Source organism: Mastigoproctus giganteus, chromosome 2, assembly GCF_048544385.1.
Source record: "Mastigoproctus giganteus isolate SK-2022 chromosome 2, ASM4854438v1, whole genome shotgun sequence".
Classification (NCBI taxonomy): domain Eukaryota; kingdom Metazoa; phylum Arthropoda; class Arachnida; order Uropygi; family Thelyphonidae; genus Mastigoproctus; species Mastigoproctus giganteus.
The window spans coordinates 107827464-107842086 of record NC_143576.1 but is presented as its reverse complement, the minus strand read 5'-3'; the positions used below and the strand labels follow the sequence as shown (position 1 = coordinate 107842086).

Here is a 14623-nt window from a genome sequence, read left to right as displayed (position 1 = left end):
CATATGTGCTGTTTACTTGCATCCCAATTGTAATTTGCTAATTCAGCCTTTAAACCAAGGCATTCTTTGTGTGTTCAAGTGCAGGTACAGGGATGTATTTCTGCGGAAAATGCTAGACACTTGCAATAAAAGTATAAAAGCAAAAGAATTTCAGAAAGCATTTAATGTTAAAGATGTACTTTGGAGTGCTGCAAAGTCTTGGGACAAGTGTGTTAGTTGTCTGATGGCGCCAGCGGTTTCCCACCATCTCCCAAAGATACTTTGATAAACGGCTGGCATAAACTATGGCCATCTAAGTTATTTCTTTCTTTGATGATGATGAACCAAATTTTTGTGGTTTTCGTATGTCTGGCGAGGAAGAACTAGTGAAGAATTTATTGGAATATGCAAAAGGTTTGTTGTGTAAAGTAGCCAAGTCACTTGATGAAGGGGCTATACAAGAGTGTATAAACATTAACTATTAATGTATAAACATTAATCTCACTGATAGTGAAATTGTAGTTATGGTAATGAATGCTGATAAGAACAAATCACATGAGAGTGATGATGACAGTGCACTGAAAGAAGAAGAGAAAGTGTCTATAGATAGGTGCATCAGCCTGACTCAGGAACTGATTCAGGGAATGGAGCAAAAAAGCTTCATCAATGAGCAGCATATAATGTGAATGAATAAAATACAAGAGGTTTTCATTACAGAAAAACCAAAGTATATGAAAGAACAGAAACTGCAGGACATGTTTCCAAAGATCAACCAGAAACTTTCAAGTAAAGTTCAACCTGAGCCTCAACCTTCAACCTCCAATACCTGTGCTTCTTCTCTTCCTGTACCTGTCACCCCAGATGTTGAATTGTCTTCAGATGAAGATTAGTGGATTAATACTGATTAAACAGACCCTGCTTTAGAATTGTATTAATTTGTATCTGTTAAATGCAATTTCTTTCTTTACTTTTCATTGTTTATTTTATATTTTAAGTATATATTAAGCCTTGGTCCAGAAAACCGGAAAATCCAGAAATCCGGGTCACCTCCAGTTTGTTGTTTGTTATTTGGTTTTTAGGAGCATTAGCAACTAAGGCCATATTGCTCTGGAGATAGGCAGTGGTCATTCCCTGACCTTTCCACAACCTTCGTATTTGGTGGTCATGGGCTTGAACCCCGGTCTAATCAAGAAGCGTATGCTACGCAATGCTGCTCCTGCCCACCTGGCTACAGAGGTGCCTCACCTCCGGTTCCAAGCTTTCTGGATAAATGGTCCGGTGCCTGTAGTAATTTTAGCAAGATCTTCATGAGTAACAATTCTTTTGATGAAAACCAAAGCATTATTTAACACAGTAGGATTATAGAAAATAAAGTCATAATCCAGAGAAACAAATAACAAAAATGATCTGAGCTATCTTTATTCAATTCCGCATTAAAAAATTATACATATTTTTTTATTATCAGAAATCACTCTGCTTCAAGCCAACATAAAATTAATGCTTACCTGTTTCTGAGTAACATTTTGCCTTACTCCTTTAGGACCTTGCATTTGTTGAGACTTTGTAGTTCTTTCTTTTTTAGCTGCCATAGCAGCTTTGTAGCTAAAATTAAAACCAAAATTACTAGGAAATATAAAAACACACACTAACAAGAAATTCTAATTAGCATTAGCATTAGTAGAGGCATTTGATGCAAGAAAGCAAGCTTATGCAGCATCAGCCAAAAAAAAAAAATAAAGTAAAATAAATAAATAAAAAATAACCACTTCCACTTCACCCCTCTGTTCGTTCGAAATACCTGTCCAGCTGAGCCTTAAACTTATTTAGGCTATCAACTTCCACGACGAGGGATTGAAGTCTGTTCCACCTACCAATCACCCGCTGGCTAAAGGCAAATTTCCGCACATCTATCCTACATCTGTCTTTCCTCAATTTGAATTTATGCCCTCTCAGGTGATTATTCTGAGCAAGAGGAAGAATCCCATTAGCATTGAGCATGCTCAAACCATTCAAGGCTTTGTACACCTCTATCAGATCACCTCGCTGGTGCCTAGTCTCCAGACACTGTAATTCGCAAAACCTAAGCCTTTCTTCGTAAGAGCACCCCTTTGTTCCATTCACTAATCTTGTTGCCCTTCTCTGTACTCGTTCCAGCAGCTCTACATTCTTCTTGAAATGAGGCCTCCAGACCTGTATACAGTACTCTAGGTGCGGTCTGACCATTGCCTTATACAAGGGAATAATCACCTCCTTATCCCTGCTAGAAAAATTCCTATATATCATTGACAATACACAATGAGCTACTCTTGCAGCCCATCTGCACTGCTCAGAGAACTTCATATCTGCCTGCACAACCACCCCCAGGTCCCTTTCATTCTCTACCACTGTCAGTGTAGTTGCTCTGGGGTTGCTGTTTCCCCATATGCAGTACTTTACATTTGTCAATGTTAAACTTCATTTGCCACCTCTCAGCCATCTGCTCAACCTTTCCAGATCCTGTTGCAGCAGCATAGTGTCAGTAGTGTCCTTGACAACCCTGCCAACTTTTGTATTGTCTGCAAACTTGGACATTAAGCTTGATATACCATCATCAATATCATTTATAAATACAGAAAACAATAAAGGACCCAATACTGAACCCTGAGAGACTCCACTAATAACATTAGTCCACGATGAGCAGTGTCCATTGATTACCACTCTGTCTTCTCCCCCTCAACCACCCCTTTATCCATAGCAGCAATTTGCCTCCAATGTCACACTGCTCCAATTTGTGTAGCAGTCTTCCATGTGCAACAGTATCAAAAGCCTTTCTAAGATCCAAGTATATAATATCAGTTATTCCCTGCATCCAGTTCTTTTGTGACTGCATCATAGTATCCAATCAAGTTGGTCAGGCAAGACTTCCCCTTAACCCCGAACCGGTCCACCTTTTTTTTAACTCTACTTTAACCCTAACTTGAAAGTTGCCCCTCCTGAAAAAAACAAGTAATTTCCATAATTTCTACTCAATTTACAAAATTGAAACTCCCAATATACATAAACAGAAGTATATTCTTTGATTTCCTACCTTTAGCGCTCAGCAAAAACTATTAATTTACTCTAAAACAGCAAAAATGTACGATCACATTTCAATTTACTAAATTTTGATGTCGGCAAAACAAGATCCAAGCTTTGAAAATAAAACGAGTTATATCATTAGTTCAAAAATTCGCGCGTCATCTGGACGCCTCTGGCTAAAACGAATCAACGCAAGCGGAGAGATAATTGACTGATCGAGCTTACGTCAATTAGCGTTACCAAGGTGATCCAAGGAGAACGTAAAAATGTAAACGATTTTCGTGGAAAACAAACAGTTGAGCATCATTACACTAATTTGTATAGCTCTCCCGCATGGCTCTCTCACAACAGTTTGCTTTACTGGTTTTCGTAATTGTTGTACGAAAGAATTGCAACGAATTTTTGAAAAACAAAAATATCTTTTCTTTTCTTCAGTATGTATTGTATCTACTAACAAAATATCAAGGAAATTCATCTATTGGAAGCCATACTGGAAACGGAAGGAAAACAGAAGAAAAAACTGATCACCACAATGCGCAATTACAATAAAGCCAACTTTTTTTTTTCAAAAAAAAAAAGTTGGCTTTATTGTAATTGTTTTTAGAGGACTAAATCAGATATTTCCTCGATACCATCAAAAATTGTTCATTGTGAACACACGCCCGAAATATTCAGCACAAAGAGTCATATGTTTCGATGCTTGAATTCAGTTTCACAACAGATGCTAATAAGTCAGCTTCAACGTAGGACGCCTAAGTCCTACAGTGAAGCCGATTAGCTTTTTCGTAATTATTTTCAGGAACAATAGTTTGAACAATCCCTCTGGAAATATTAGCGAGTGAATTGCATTATGCATTTCAAAAATCGCTGTATAGCTTGTCCCTGAATGCAAATAGCTTCTTTTGAGTGAGCGCCCTTGTACAGATGTTTTATTGCGGACAGTTCCTTCCAGTCAGTAAAAATCATCAGTAGTCGTCCTTTATTATACCTATAAAGTAATTCGTTATGTTGGGGGAAACGGTTTGTGCTCCTAATTGATGTAGCAATTTCGAATTTTGGCAAAGTGTATTATTTGAACACAACCTACATTAGAAGGTCACTAAAAGAGTTGATAATTGGTGGGCAGCATTCCGACAAACAAATTCCATTTATATTCCGGGATGACCTCTCTCTCTCTATTTCGGGATCTTTGACCACAAGGAGGGAGACTGCTAAATGCGGTCACCGACCGCATTTAGCAGTCAGCGACCCATCTGCCAAAAATCACAGAAAAACAAGAGAAGTGATGGGGAGAAAATATATTTTTTCAGCGGGGTTATCTGTTTATTGCAGCTAGAACAGCTTTATGACCGTGGATAGTGAATTTATTCCGCTTCTGTACTAAATATGAATTTCTCCCTTTGTGATGACATCAAAGCGTAACAAGCAAATATCTTCTAACAATAGGTTTTGAGCAGCCGTTAGTCGTAATCTGTTAGCTTTGAATTGTTATAAATATTGCAGTTTTGTGAAGAATACACAGTTCAAGAAAGAACGTTATTCATAGCGGATGATTTTTTTTCTTTCCTTTTATGCACAAGTTTTCAAAGTTTATAACGCAACTATAAATACTTTCTCGAAATTTCGTTACAAGATCAAACCCAGGAAACTGCTGTTCCGATATTGTTTACTAAAAATAATTACAATAAAGCAAACTTTTTTGTTTTCATAAAATGCGCTTTGCAGTGTTATCAGTTTTACAGTTTTGTCCGGTTTACAACAGATGAATTTCCTTGATCTTCTGTTCGTAGGAGCAACACACGTTGAAGAAAGGAAATACGATCTGTTCGCCTTTCAAAAACACTGCTACTCAACTAAAAGTATTTACCTACCTTCCCTTCCCTTCAATATTCGACGTAACTTTACGGGCGACGGTGTGACGTAGCCAACGGTTTTCTCACGCTCCGCGCCACGAAAACAATTTCGCTCTGTAAAGAGAAACTCCCCCTCCAAAAGAAACGAACGAATCAAGTGTCATGTTTCATAAGCCATAGGCAAATTAGGTGGGTTTAATGCACACTTGATGTCACATTTTTGTAAATTTCGTGAAATTCAATAGAAGATTTTGAAAATTGAAGTGGGAAAATTCAAGAAAACAGTTCTGGCTCCAACTATAGCGAGTTTCAGCTATGTAAGTAGAGTAAAAATTATAGAATTTATTAGTTGTAATTTGATCTGGGTAGATATTTACCCAGGGGATCGGATCAGTTAACAAAACCATGCTGTGTCTGAGCTATAACTGAAGTCTTGTCTAGATGATCCTGCAGTGCTTCTTTAACCAGTGCCTCCATTAATTTTCCGGGAACAGAAGTTAAACTCACAGGTCTATAATTACTTGTGTCAGCCTTTGATGCTTCCTTGTGAATTGGGGTCACATTTGCACATCTCCAGTCCATGGGTACCTCCCCTGAGTCCAAAGAAGCTCTCATAATTATGGCTAAGGGTTTGCTTACTTCCTTTGCTGCCTCCTTTAATATTTATTTTTTTTTTTACTTTAATAATTTATTTACTTTAATAATTACTTGGAAGGGGGTCTACATAATTGTTAAGTTATTATGGTAATGAATTGATACATACCACAATGTTATATCACATGGCAGGTTAAGTAATTTATTATTGAAATGATACAATTTGAAGAATTGAACTAACTCTATGCCAAACACTTAATTTATGGCTACAGATTGGGAACTCACTGTTTCTTGTCTTTAGGCCTGTGGGGTTAGAACAATATTTAAGGAATGATACTACAAGTTTTCAATTTGATAATGATATATGCATGGATAAGTTAAATAGAGGATAATTTGATTATTTACAATACAATGTCTAATTACATCTACAATATTATAATATACTTCATTATATATATAATTGCCATCTAATTATTACACTTTTGTTTATTATTATTATTTAATTAATTCATTAATTAATAAATATAGTTTATGAAAAACCCGTAGAGTTATTCTCTAAGTTAGGTTAGGTTGGAAAGTCTTAACTGTTAATGTGATAATGGAGTGGAGTTTCTTGATCTGGTTTCAAGGCATGAGTGTTTATATAGGTTGGGGTTGACTTAGGTGTAGGCAATGGGAGGTTGTAGAGTGGCTAAACCTGGCAGATTTGGGGACAGGCAGGCGTAGATTGTGGAGGGAAGATTAAGCTGGTTCTGCAGTTTGAGGGGGGGGAAGGGAAGAGAAATAGTGTGGGAGTATATCTATGGATCTTCCTAAACTTTTTAACTTCCTACAGAATAATAAACATAATCTGATCAATCAACATATGATCTATTCAATAATTAATTGTGTTATACTACCAATGGGTCCTTGAGGGTGTCACAGACATTTTCTCAGATATGCCAAGCTGTGCTTGCTACCTGGGAGTTTAAATGCTGATAGAACTGATATGCAGGTATTCAAGCCAAGAGGACCTAATTTCGGTGAAGTCCGGTCGGTCTATGACAGCCAAATCCTCTGTTTGCTCCTTCACAATGGTGGGACTTTAGCAACCCTGGGTATAACCCCAATATGCAAGTCCTGAAATATGGCACATAGCACACTATGGGTGGCCACCTAGCTGCAAACCAACGTAAGCAAGGGTCGAGGTGTGCTGACCCCTGCATATGTTGCACAAGGAAGAATGCTGCCCTTCTGTGTTACCAGGCAATACTAGATGGTAGATAACTCTCATCAACTGGTGCAATACCACCACTTTGCTTATTGGAGGCTTGAATGGTGGAACCCATGTTTATCCCCAAAGCAAAGCCTTTCGAGGTTATGATGAACATCATGGCAAGATCCAATCTTCCTTACATTTCGAGGGTACAGCTCTAAAACAGTGTTCGCAGGTCCTTTAGTTAGTTTACTGGACCTAACTTATTGGTAACTATCTAGGAGGCTTTCGGATCAGCTAGTGAATTAGTATATAATTTCACTTCCCCTACTCTGCCAGACAGTGATGGGAGGGAGTCCGAGCAGTGTGTATGCAGGGCATTGTCGAGACTACATTATGTCAAGGAGCTGGATATATTCTTATAATGTGCACACCATATCCAAAAATTTCATTACTTCATACAGCTTGTCTCCCCCATCTTTTCTTACTACTGAATACACCAAATTGTCAAACTAATAGAGCAAACTTATCTGCAAAAAGATCTAAGATTCCCAAACACTTCCTCATTCATTTTGCAAATATACATGCTCTCAGTTCTTATTTTAATGATGTCCATTTCCACTTACAATATTATAATATTATAATATAATATCTGCCAAACCCCATGTACTTTTTCTGGTTCAGAATCTCAGTTATCAGTGGATTTAACTGATGACAAAATCTCAGTTATCAGTGGATTCAACCACTCTCATCTCAGTTGTCTGAATTCTTCACTTTGTGATTCCTTTCACTTTAGGTGCCACTGAAGCCAGGTGGGAAGGAGCAGCAGCAGTGCGTAGCACACGCTTCTTGATTAGACTGGGGTTCGAGCCTGTCACCACCAAATACGGAGGATGCGGAAAGGTCAGAGAATGACCACCGCATATTCCCGGAGCAATATGGCCTTAGTTGCTAACGCTCCTAAAAACCATATAACAAACAAACAACCTTTCACTTTAAAGGTGGTACTTGTGCATATGTCTGTTCAGATATTCCTTTCAGAGACAGTAATTTGGAATCTCCTCTTTTCGATCTTCTCTGGCTTAAAATCTCTTTACCACATTCTGTCAAATTCAACTGTTGCTGCTATCATTCTCCTAATTCACTAATCACTTGGAACTCTTTGACTTCCCCTCTTTGAAACTTGACTTTCTCCAGTCCAACTTTCCTAACAGTGAGGTGATTTTAATGTTCACAACTCCAGCTGGCTTAGGTTTTCTAGTCACATGGCCTAGCTAGTCGAGATCCTGAGGCTTTTACAATTACTAATGACCTCGCACAGATTGTTCATTTACCTACCAGAATACCAGACAATCCTAACCACAAAGCCAACATGCTTGATCTTTTTCTCACAAACAACCTTTCTAAGTACATGTTGGCACTAATGATATTAAGAGTAGGAGACCAGCAGAATTACTTAACAAGTACAGGTCACTGTTGAAAAAAAGCCGTGAAGTAGGGTTGAATTTGAAAGTGTCTGCAATTCTGCCCAGACACGATAGGAGGGAGTATATGATGAGAGCCTTGTAGATCAATTCGGCCCTGGAAAGATTGTGCAAGGCTCAAGGGGTAGAATTTTTTTCAGCCTGTACTGTACTTGTTACCAGGAGAGATTGCTTCTACAGGGATGGGATACACTTAAATAGAAAGGGTGCAAGAATATTTGCTGATGCTATCGAGGCAGTGTTAGGTGGGTCGGAAAACTGCTAGCTTGGGGGGGGTGGGAGACAAAGACAAATAGATTAACAGTACCACTGGCAGAGGTGAAAGAGATTCTTCCACTGCTTCTATGGGAATGAGCAGAAGCCTGAAAAACAAGATGCAGGATATTTCAGAGACTGCTGGAAGTCATTGCGGTACAAGTAAACACATGGGTTGTGTTAGGGTAGCTAAGAATAGAAACAGGTGCATGTATACTTGCGTGTACACCAATGCTAGGAGTTTAGTAAATAAATTTGATGAATTTGAGGTATTGCTCAAAACATCAAAGGCAGATATTGTTGGGATATCAGAGACATGGTGTCACACAGATATAAGGAATGCAGAACTGGAATTTCGGGAGTACAACGTCTACAGAAAGGATAGACATGATAGGAAGGGAGGAGGGGTTACGCTATTAGTTAAAAAACACATAAAATCCAAGGACGTGAAGCCAGTCGACATCGATGGACAGGGCAGTGTCGAGTCAGTTTGGTGTGACATAAGCATGGGTAAATCAAAATTGAGAGTAGGAGTGTGCTATAGGCCTAATGACTCTGATGAGTATAATAAGATACTGTACAGGGAAATAGAATGGGCCAGTAAATCAGAGAGGCTTATAATGGGGGATTTTAATTTCCCAGATATTGACTGGAATTTGTGGGTTGGTCACTCACACACTAGCAAGGCTTTTGTGGATTTATTGGATGATTGTTTTCTACACCAGCATGTTCGGGAGGCAACTAGAGGGAGTAATACTTTTGATCTGATTATCAGTAGTGATTCTTCATGCATTAAGAATCTGCAGATAAAGGAACCACTAGGTGGCAGTGATCACAGTGTGCTGAAGTGGGATTTACTCAAGGAGGTAACTACCATCAGAGGTAAAGGGAAGGGTTTTTGCTTTCGTAAAGGCGACTATGATGGGCTGAGACAGTATTTAAATTCTATACAGTGGGACCAACTGATGATGTTACCAACAGCAAATTCAAAATGGGAAGCATTCAAGGAACTAATCTTGGAAGCTACAGGCTTTACATACCAACTAAGAAATATTGTTCAAGGCTTAGGCCTAAATGGTTGTCAGATGAACTAATGAGACATGTGGCAGAGAAGAAAAATGCATGGGATACATACAAATTAATGGGTGACATGAAAGCCTATGATAGATATAAGTTGGTCTGTAACCAAGTCACAAAGGAGATTAGGCAGGCAAAGGCAGATTATGAGAAATCCTTGGCAAAGGATGCAAAGAAAAACAGAAAAGAGTTCTTTACCTATTTAAACTCAAGAAGGAAAGGGATGAATCAGATTGGTCCACTGGATGTTGATGGTTCAACAGTTGAGGATCCTGCTCAGGTGGCTAACAATCTAAATGAGTATTTTGCATCTACATTCACACATGAGGAGTTATTCAGGAAGGGGAATGTCGTAGGTGAAGTAAACATTGGCAGTGCGCTAGACGATTTTCTAATAACTGAGAGGAAAGTGGAGGAGAAATTGTTGAGGATAAACATAAAAAAGGCACCCGGGATGGATGGGATCTATCCAGTTATATTAAAGGAGGCAGCAAAGGAAGTAAGCAAACCCCTGGCAAAATATGAGAGCTTCTTTGGACTCAGGGGAGGTACCCATAGACTGGAGATGTGCAAATGTAACCCCAATTCACAAAGGAGGATCAAAGGCTGACACAAGTAATTATAGACCTGTTAGTTTAACTTCTGTTCCAGGTAAATTAATGGAGGCACTGGTTAAAGAAGCACTGCAGGATCATCTGGACAAGAATTCAGTTATAGCTCAGACACAGTATGGTTTTGTTAAGGGCAGGTCTTGTCTGACCAATTTGATTGGATACTATGATGTAGTCACAAAAGAACTGGATGCAGGGAATAACTTTGATATTATATATTTGGATCTTAGAAAGGCTTTTGATACTGTTGTGCATGGAAGACTGCTGTACAAATTGGAGCAGTGTGGCATTGGAGGCAAATTGCTGCTATGGATAAAGGGATGGTTGAGTGGCAGAAGACACAGTGGTAATCAATGGACACTGCTCAACGTGGACTAATGTTATTAGTGGAGTTCCTCAGGGTTCAGTGTTGGGTCCATTGTTGTTTTCTGTATTTATAAATGATATAGATGATGGTATATCAAGTTTAATGTCCAAGTTTGCAGACGATACAAAGGTTGGCAGGGTTGTTAAGGACACTACTGATGCTATGCTGCTGCAACAGGATTTGGAAAGGTTGAGCAGCTGGGCTGAGAGGTGGCAAATGAAGTTTAACATTGACAAATGTAAAGTACTACACATGGGAAACAGCAACCCCAGAGCAACGTATCAACTCTGTGGTACTACACTGACATGGTAGAGAATGAAAGGGACTAAGGGTGGTTGTGCAGGCAAATATGAAGTTCTCTGAGCAGTGCAGATGGGCTGCAAGAGTAGCTCATGGAGTATTGTCAATGATATATAGGAATTTTTCCAGCAGGGATAAGGAGGTGATTATTCCATTGTATAAGGCGATGGTCAGGCCACACCTAGAGTACTGTATACAGGTCTGGAGGCCTCATTTCAAGAAGGATGTAGAGCTGCTGGAACGAGTACAGAGAAGGGCAACAAGATTAGTGAATGGAACAAAGGGGTGCTCTTACGAAGAAAGGCTTAAGTTTTGCAAATTACAGTGTCTGGAGACTAGGCACCAGCGAGGTGATCTGATAGAGGTGTATAAGGCTTTGAATGGCTTCAGCATGCTCAATGCCGATGGGATTCTTCCTCTTGCTCAGAATAATCACCGGAGAGGGCATAAATTCAAATTGAGGAAGGGCGGGTGTTGGATAGATGTGCGGAAATTTGCCTTTAGCCAGTGGGCAGTTGGTTTGTGGAATAGACTTCCATCACTTGTTGAAGTTGATAGCCTAAACAAATTTAAGGCTCAGCTGGACAGGTATTTCGAACGAACGGACGGGTGAAATGGGAGTAGTGGTTGTGCTTTTTTTTTTTTTTTTTTTTTTTTGGGGTGATGCTGAACAAGCTTGCTTTCTTGCATCATATGTCTCTACTAATGCTAATGCTAAAAGTACACGGTTGAGGTGGCTGGTCCTCGAGGTACCTCAGATCACAACTTGGTGGTGATTTTTTCTCCAAAGCAAGGCCTTTCGAGGTTATGATGAACATTATGGCAAGATCCAACCTTTCTTACATTTCTCTAATGGAGCCATTCTCAACCTTGTGTTCTTTGGCATTACAAGAATATGATGGATGATCTGCGAGATTTCCTTTCTTCGTTTTCTTGGTCGGATTACTGTTTCAAATCTTATGACGTCAATGTTTACTCAGTTTGTGTCAGTGAAATTATTCTTGGAGATGGAATCCTATATTCCACCCTCCACCTTAATCTCGTCCTTTATCTAAACCTTGATTTTCCAATAAATGTGCTAAGGCCATTCAAGAGAAGAATGTTGCAGATTGTAATTGGCTTGTTTCTAAATCTTCAAGTTCATTTTCTGCCTACACAATTGTAAAGCAGTTATTAATCAGTCCAAACCAGATTTCGAACAGGCTAAGAGTAGAACAAACGCTTGCTTCTTGTCAAAGTGACAGCTGAGCTTATTGGTCTCTTTTGAAAGCTATTGATTGAAACTGTTGTCCATCTCTATCAAAACCAGATGGTTCAACTGCCACTTCAGCTAAATATAAAGCTAACCTACTAGCATCCTATTTTTATTTCAACTCGTGTATTGATGATCTTGCTAAATACATAGGTGGTAGATGACTTTCATCAACCGGTGAAATACCACCACTTTGCTTATTGGAGGCTTGAAGTCGTGAAACCCATGTTTAGTCTCCAGAGCAAAGTTTCCGGCATCCCCCTTCCCCCATACTTCCCCTTCAACCCATGCACAGTACTAAGTACTTTAGGTTTTGATACCTTTCGTGTTTGGGGTTTTCATTAAAAAAAAAAAAAACCACCTCCCACCATTCGATGCTTCCTATGGTCTTCCAACAAAAAGATGTCAGAAGGATTTTAATATATCTTGATACTAAGAAAGCTCCAGGTCCTGATGACATTTCCTCACTTGTTCTTAAAACCTGTGTTGCCTTTTTTCACTTTCTTATTCCAAAGGTGTTTTTCTTTCTGCTTGGAAATTTGCTAATATCCAGCCAGTTCCTAAAAAGGGTGACAAATCCCTTCCATCCACCTATCGTCCCATTGCAATCACCTCTACTCTTTCTAAAGTAACGGAGAAAAAAATTAACCAGTAACTCTTAAGCTATCTGGAGAAACTTTCCATCTGATCAATGATTGCCACTATGCATTCCATCAGTGTTGATCCACTGGTGTTATTCTGGCTTATGTAACCCATCTATGGACAAATTCAATACAAAAGTTGGGTGTAACTCAAGCAGTTGCTCCTGACATTTCAAAAGCTTTTGATCATGTTTGGCATAAAATCTTCTAAATAAGGCTCTATCTTATGGTTTACCAACTGTTTTTTGTAATTGGGTATCCAGTTTTCTCTCTGATCACTCAATAAGGGTAAGGTAGGTAGCTCTCTGTCTTCTAACTTCTCCACTAATGCTGGTGTCCTCCAAGGTGCAGTTCTTTCCACCACTATTTTCCTCTTGTATATTAATGAACTTCTTCCATTGACTGGAAATCCTATCCATAGTTTTGCCGATGATAGTACATTGCATTCCACTTTCCATTTTGAGAAACCTTGCCCTGCTCAAACAGCTTCAACTTCTCAAATATCCACTACCAATTCCTTAAATGCTGATATGCAGTGGGGCAAAGATAACTTAGTTGATTTCAGTCCTTCTAAAACTCAGTCTTGTCTTATATCTCATAAAAAAAGGATCTTCATATCCCATGCTTACCTTTGATCACATTGATTTCTAGGCAAGATTCTATATCTCTATTTGGGATTAGCCTGACTTTTAATCTCTCTTGGCATAAGCACATTCCAAATATTGCTTCCCCTGCATCTAAAAAACTGGGTTTTCTCTTACTCTCTTCCATTACTTTTCTTCCAAACAGCTGTTCATTCTGGTTTTTTTTTGGTAATTGTTGAGGTATCAGCTTCTGTGGCCATAATGCACCTTCCAAGGTTTTTGCAGCCCTTTGATCCAAGCCCGAGGCGGGATTCGAAACCACCACCTTTGGGTTGCTAGGCAGACACTTTACCCAACCGGCTAGCCCGGTCCGCTGTTCATTCTGTACAAACTGCAAATCTGTCCCACCATGGAATATTGTTCACACATAAGGAGAACAGCCCGAAAACTTCTCTCAGGCTTCTAGATTCTATTCAAAAGAGGGTGGTTAGGTTAATTAATGACTCATCTCTAACAAAATCTCTCCTCTCTCTCTCTGTCTTATAGACATTCTGTTTCTGCTGCATGCCTTTTCTATAGATACATCCTTGGACACTGTTCTTCTGAATTGGCTTCTATAATTCCTGCTATCTCTTCCAAAGCAGTCCAAACACATGCTACAACCAGTCAACATCCTCTTACTGTCCAAGTTCAAACTCACAGAACCAACTTTTCTTCTTCCTCATTTATTCATTCAATTCCGTTTTCTGGAACAACCTTCTTTCATATGTATTTTCTGAAAATTACAATCTACGGAAGTTCAAATCTAATGTCAACAAATATCTTCTTTCATCTTCTCTACCTCCAGCCCATGCACGGTTCTAAGTACTATAGGTTCTAATACTCTCGTGCTTGGAGTTTTCATAAAAAAAAAAAAAAAAAAAAATTATATCATATACTATATTTATTAATTAATTAATTAATTAAATAAGCAGCAAAAGTGTAATAATTAGACAGCAACTGCATATATAATGGAGTATATTATAATATTTTAGATGTAATTAGAATACATTCTATTATAAATAACTGAATTATCCTCTACTTGACTTAATTCAATCAATGCATATATGATTATCAAATTGAAAACTTGTAGTATCACTCCTCAAACAATGTTCTAAGCCCATATGCCTGAAGACAGGAAATAGTCATTTTGCAAAACATAGCCACAAATTGTTTAAATGTCTGGCATTGAGATGGTTCAATTCTTTAAATTTTGCAATTAAATAATAAATTATTTAATCTACCATGTGATATAAGAGTATAGCATCCATCAACTCATTACCATAAGACTGTTATGGAGTTTTTGTGAATATTTGTATAAATACATGGTTGAAA

General features: G+C 38.6%; 1 protein-coding gene across 3 annotated transcripts in view; it reads right to left on the bottom strand.

The window, feature by feature from the left end:
* Positions 1 to 14623, bottom strand: part of tst (superkiller complex helicase subunit twister) — a 522759-nt gene that overhangs the window by 243786 nt on the left and 264350 nt on the right. For all 3 annotated transcript variants that reach the window (XM_090389516.1, XM_090389517.1, XM_090389518.1), the window contains one exon: positions 1485 to 1581. In XM_090389516.1, the coding sequence (XP_090245642.1) occupies positions 1485 to 1581 (97 nt within the window). The remainder of the gene's footprint in view (positions 1 to 1484; positions 1582 to 14623) is intronic.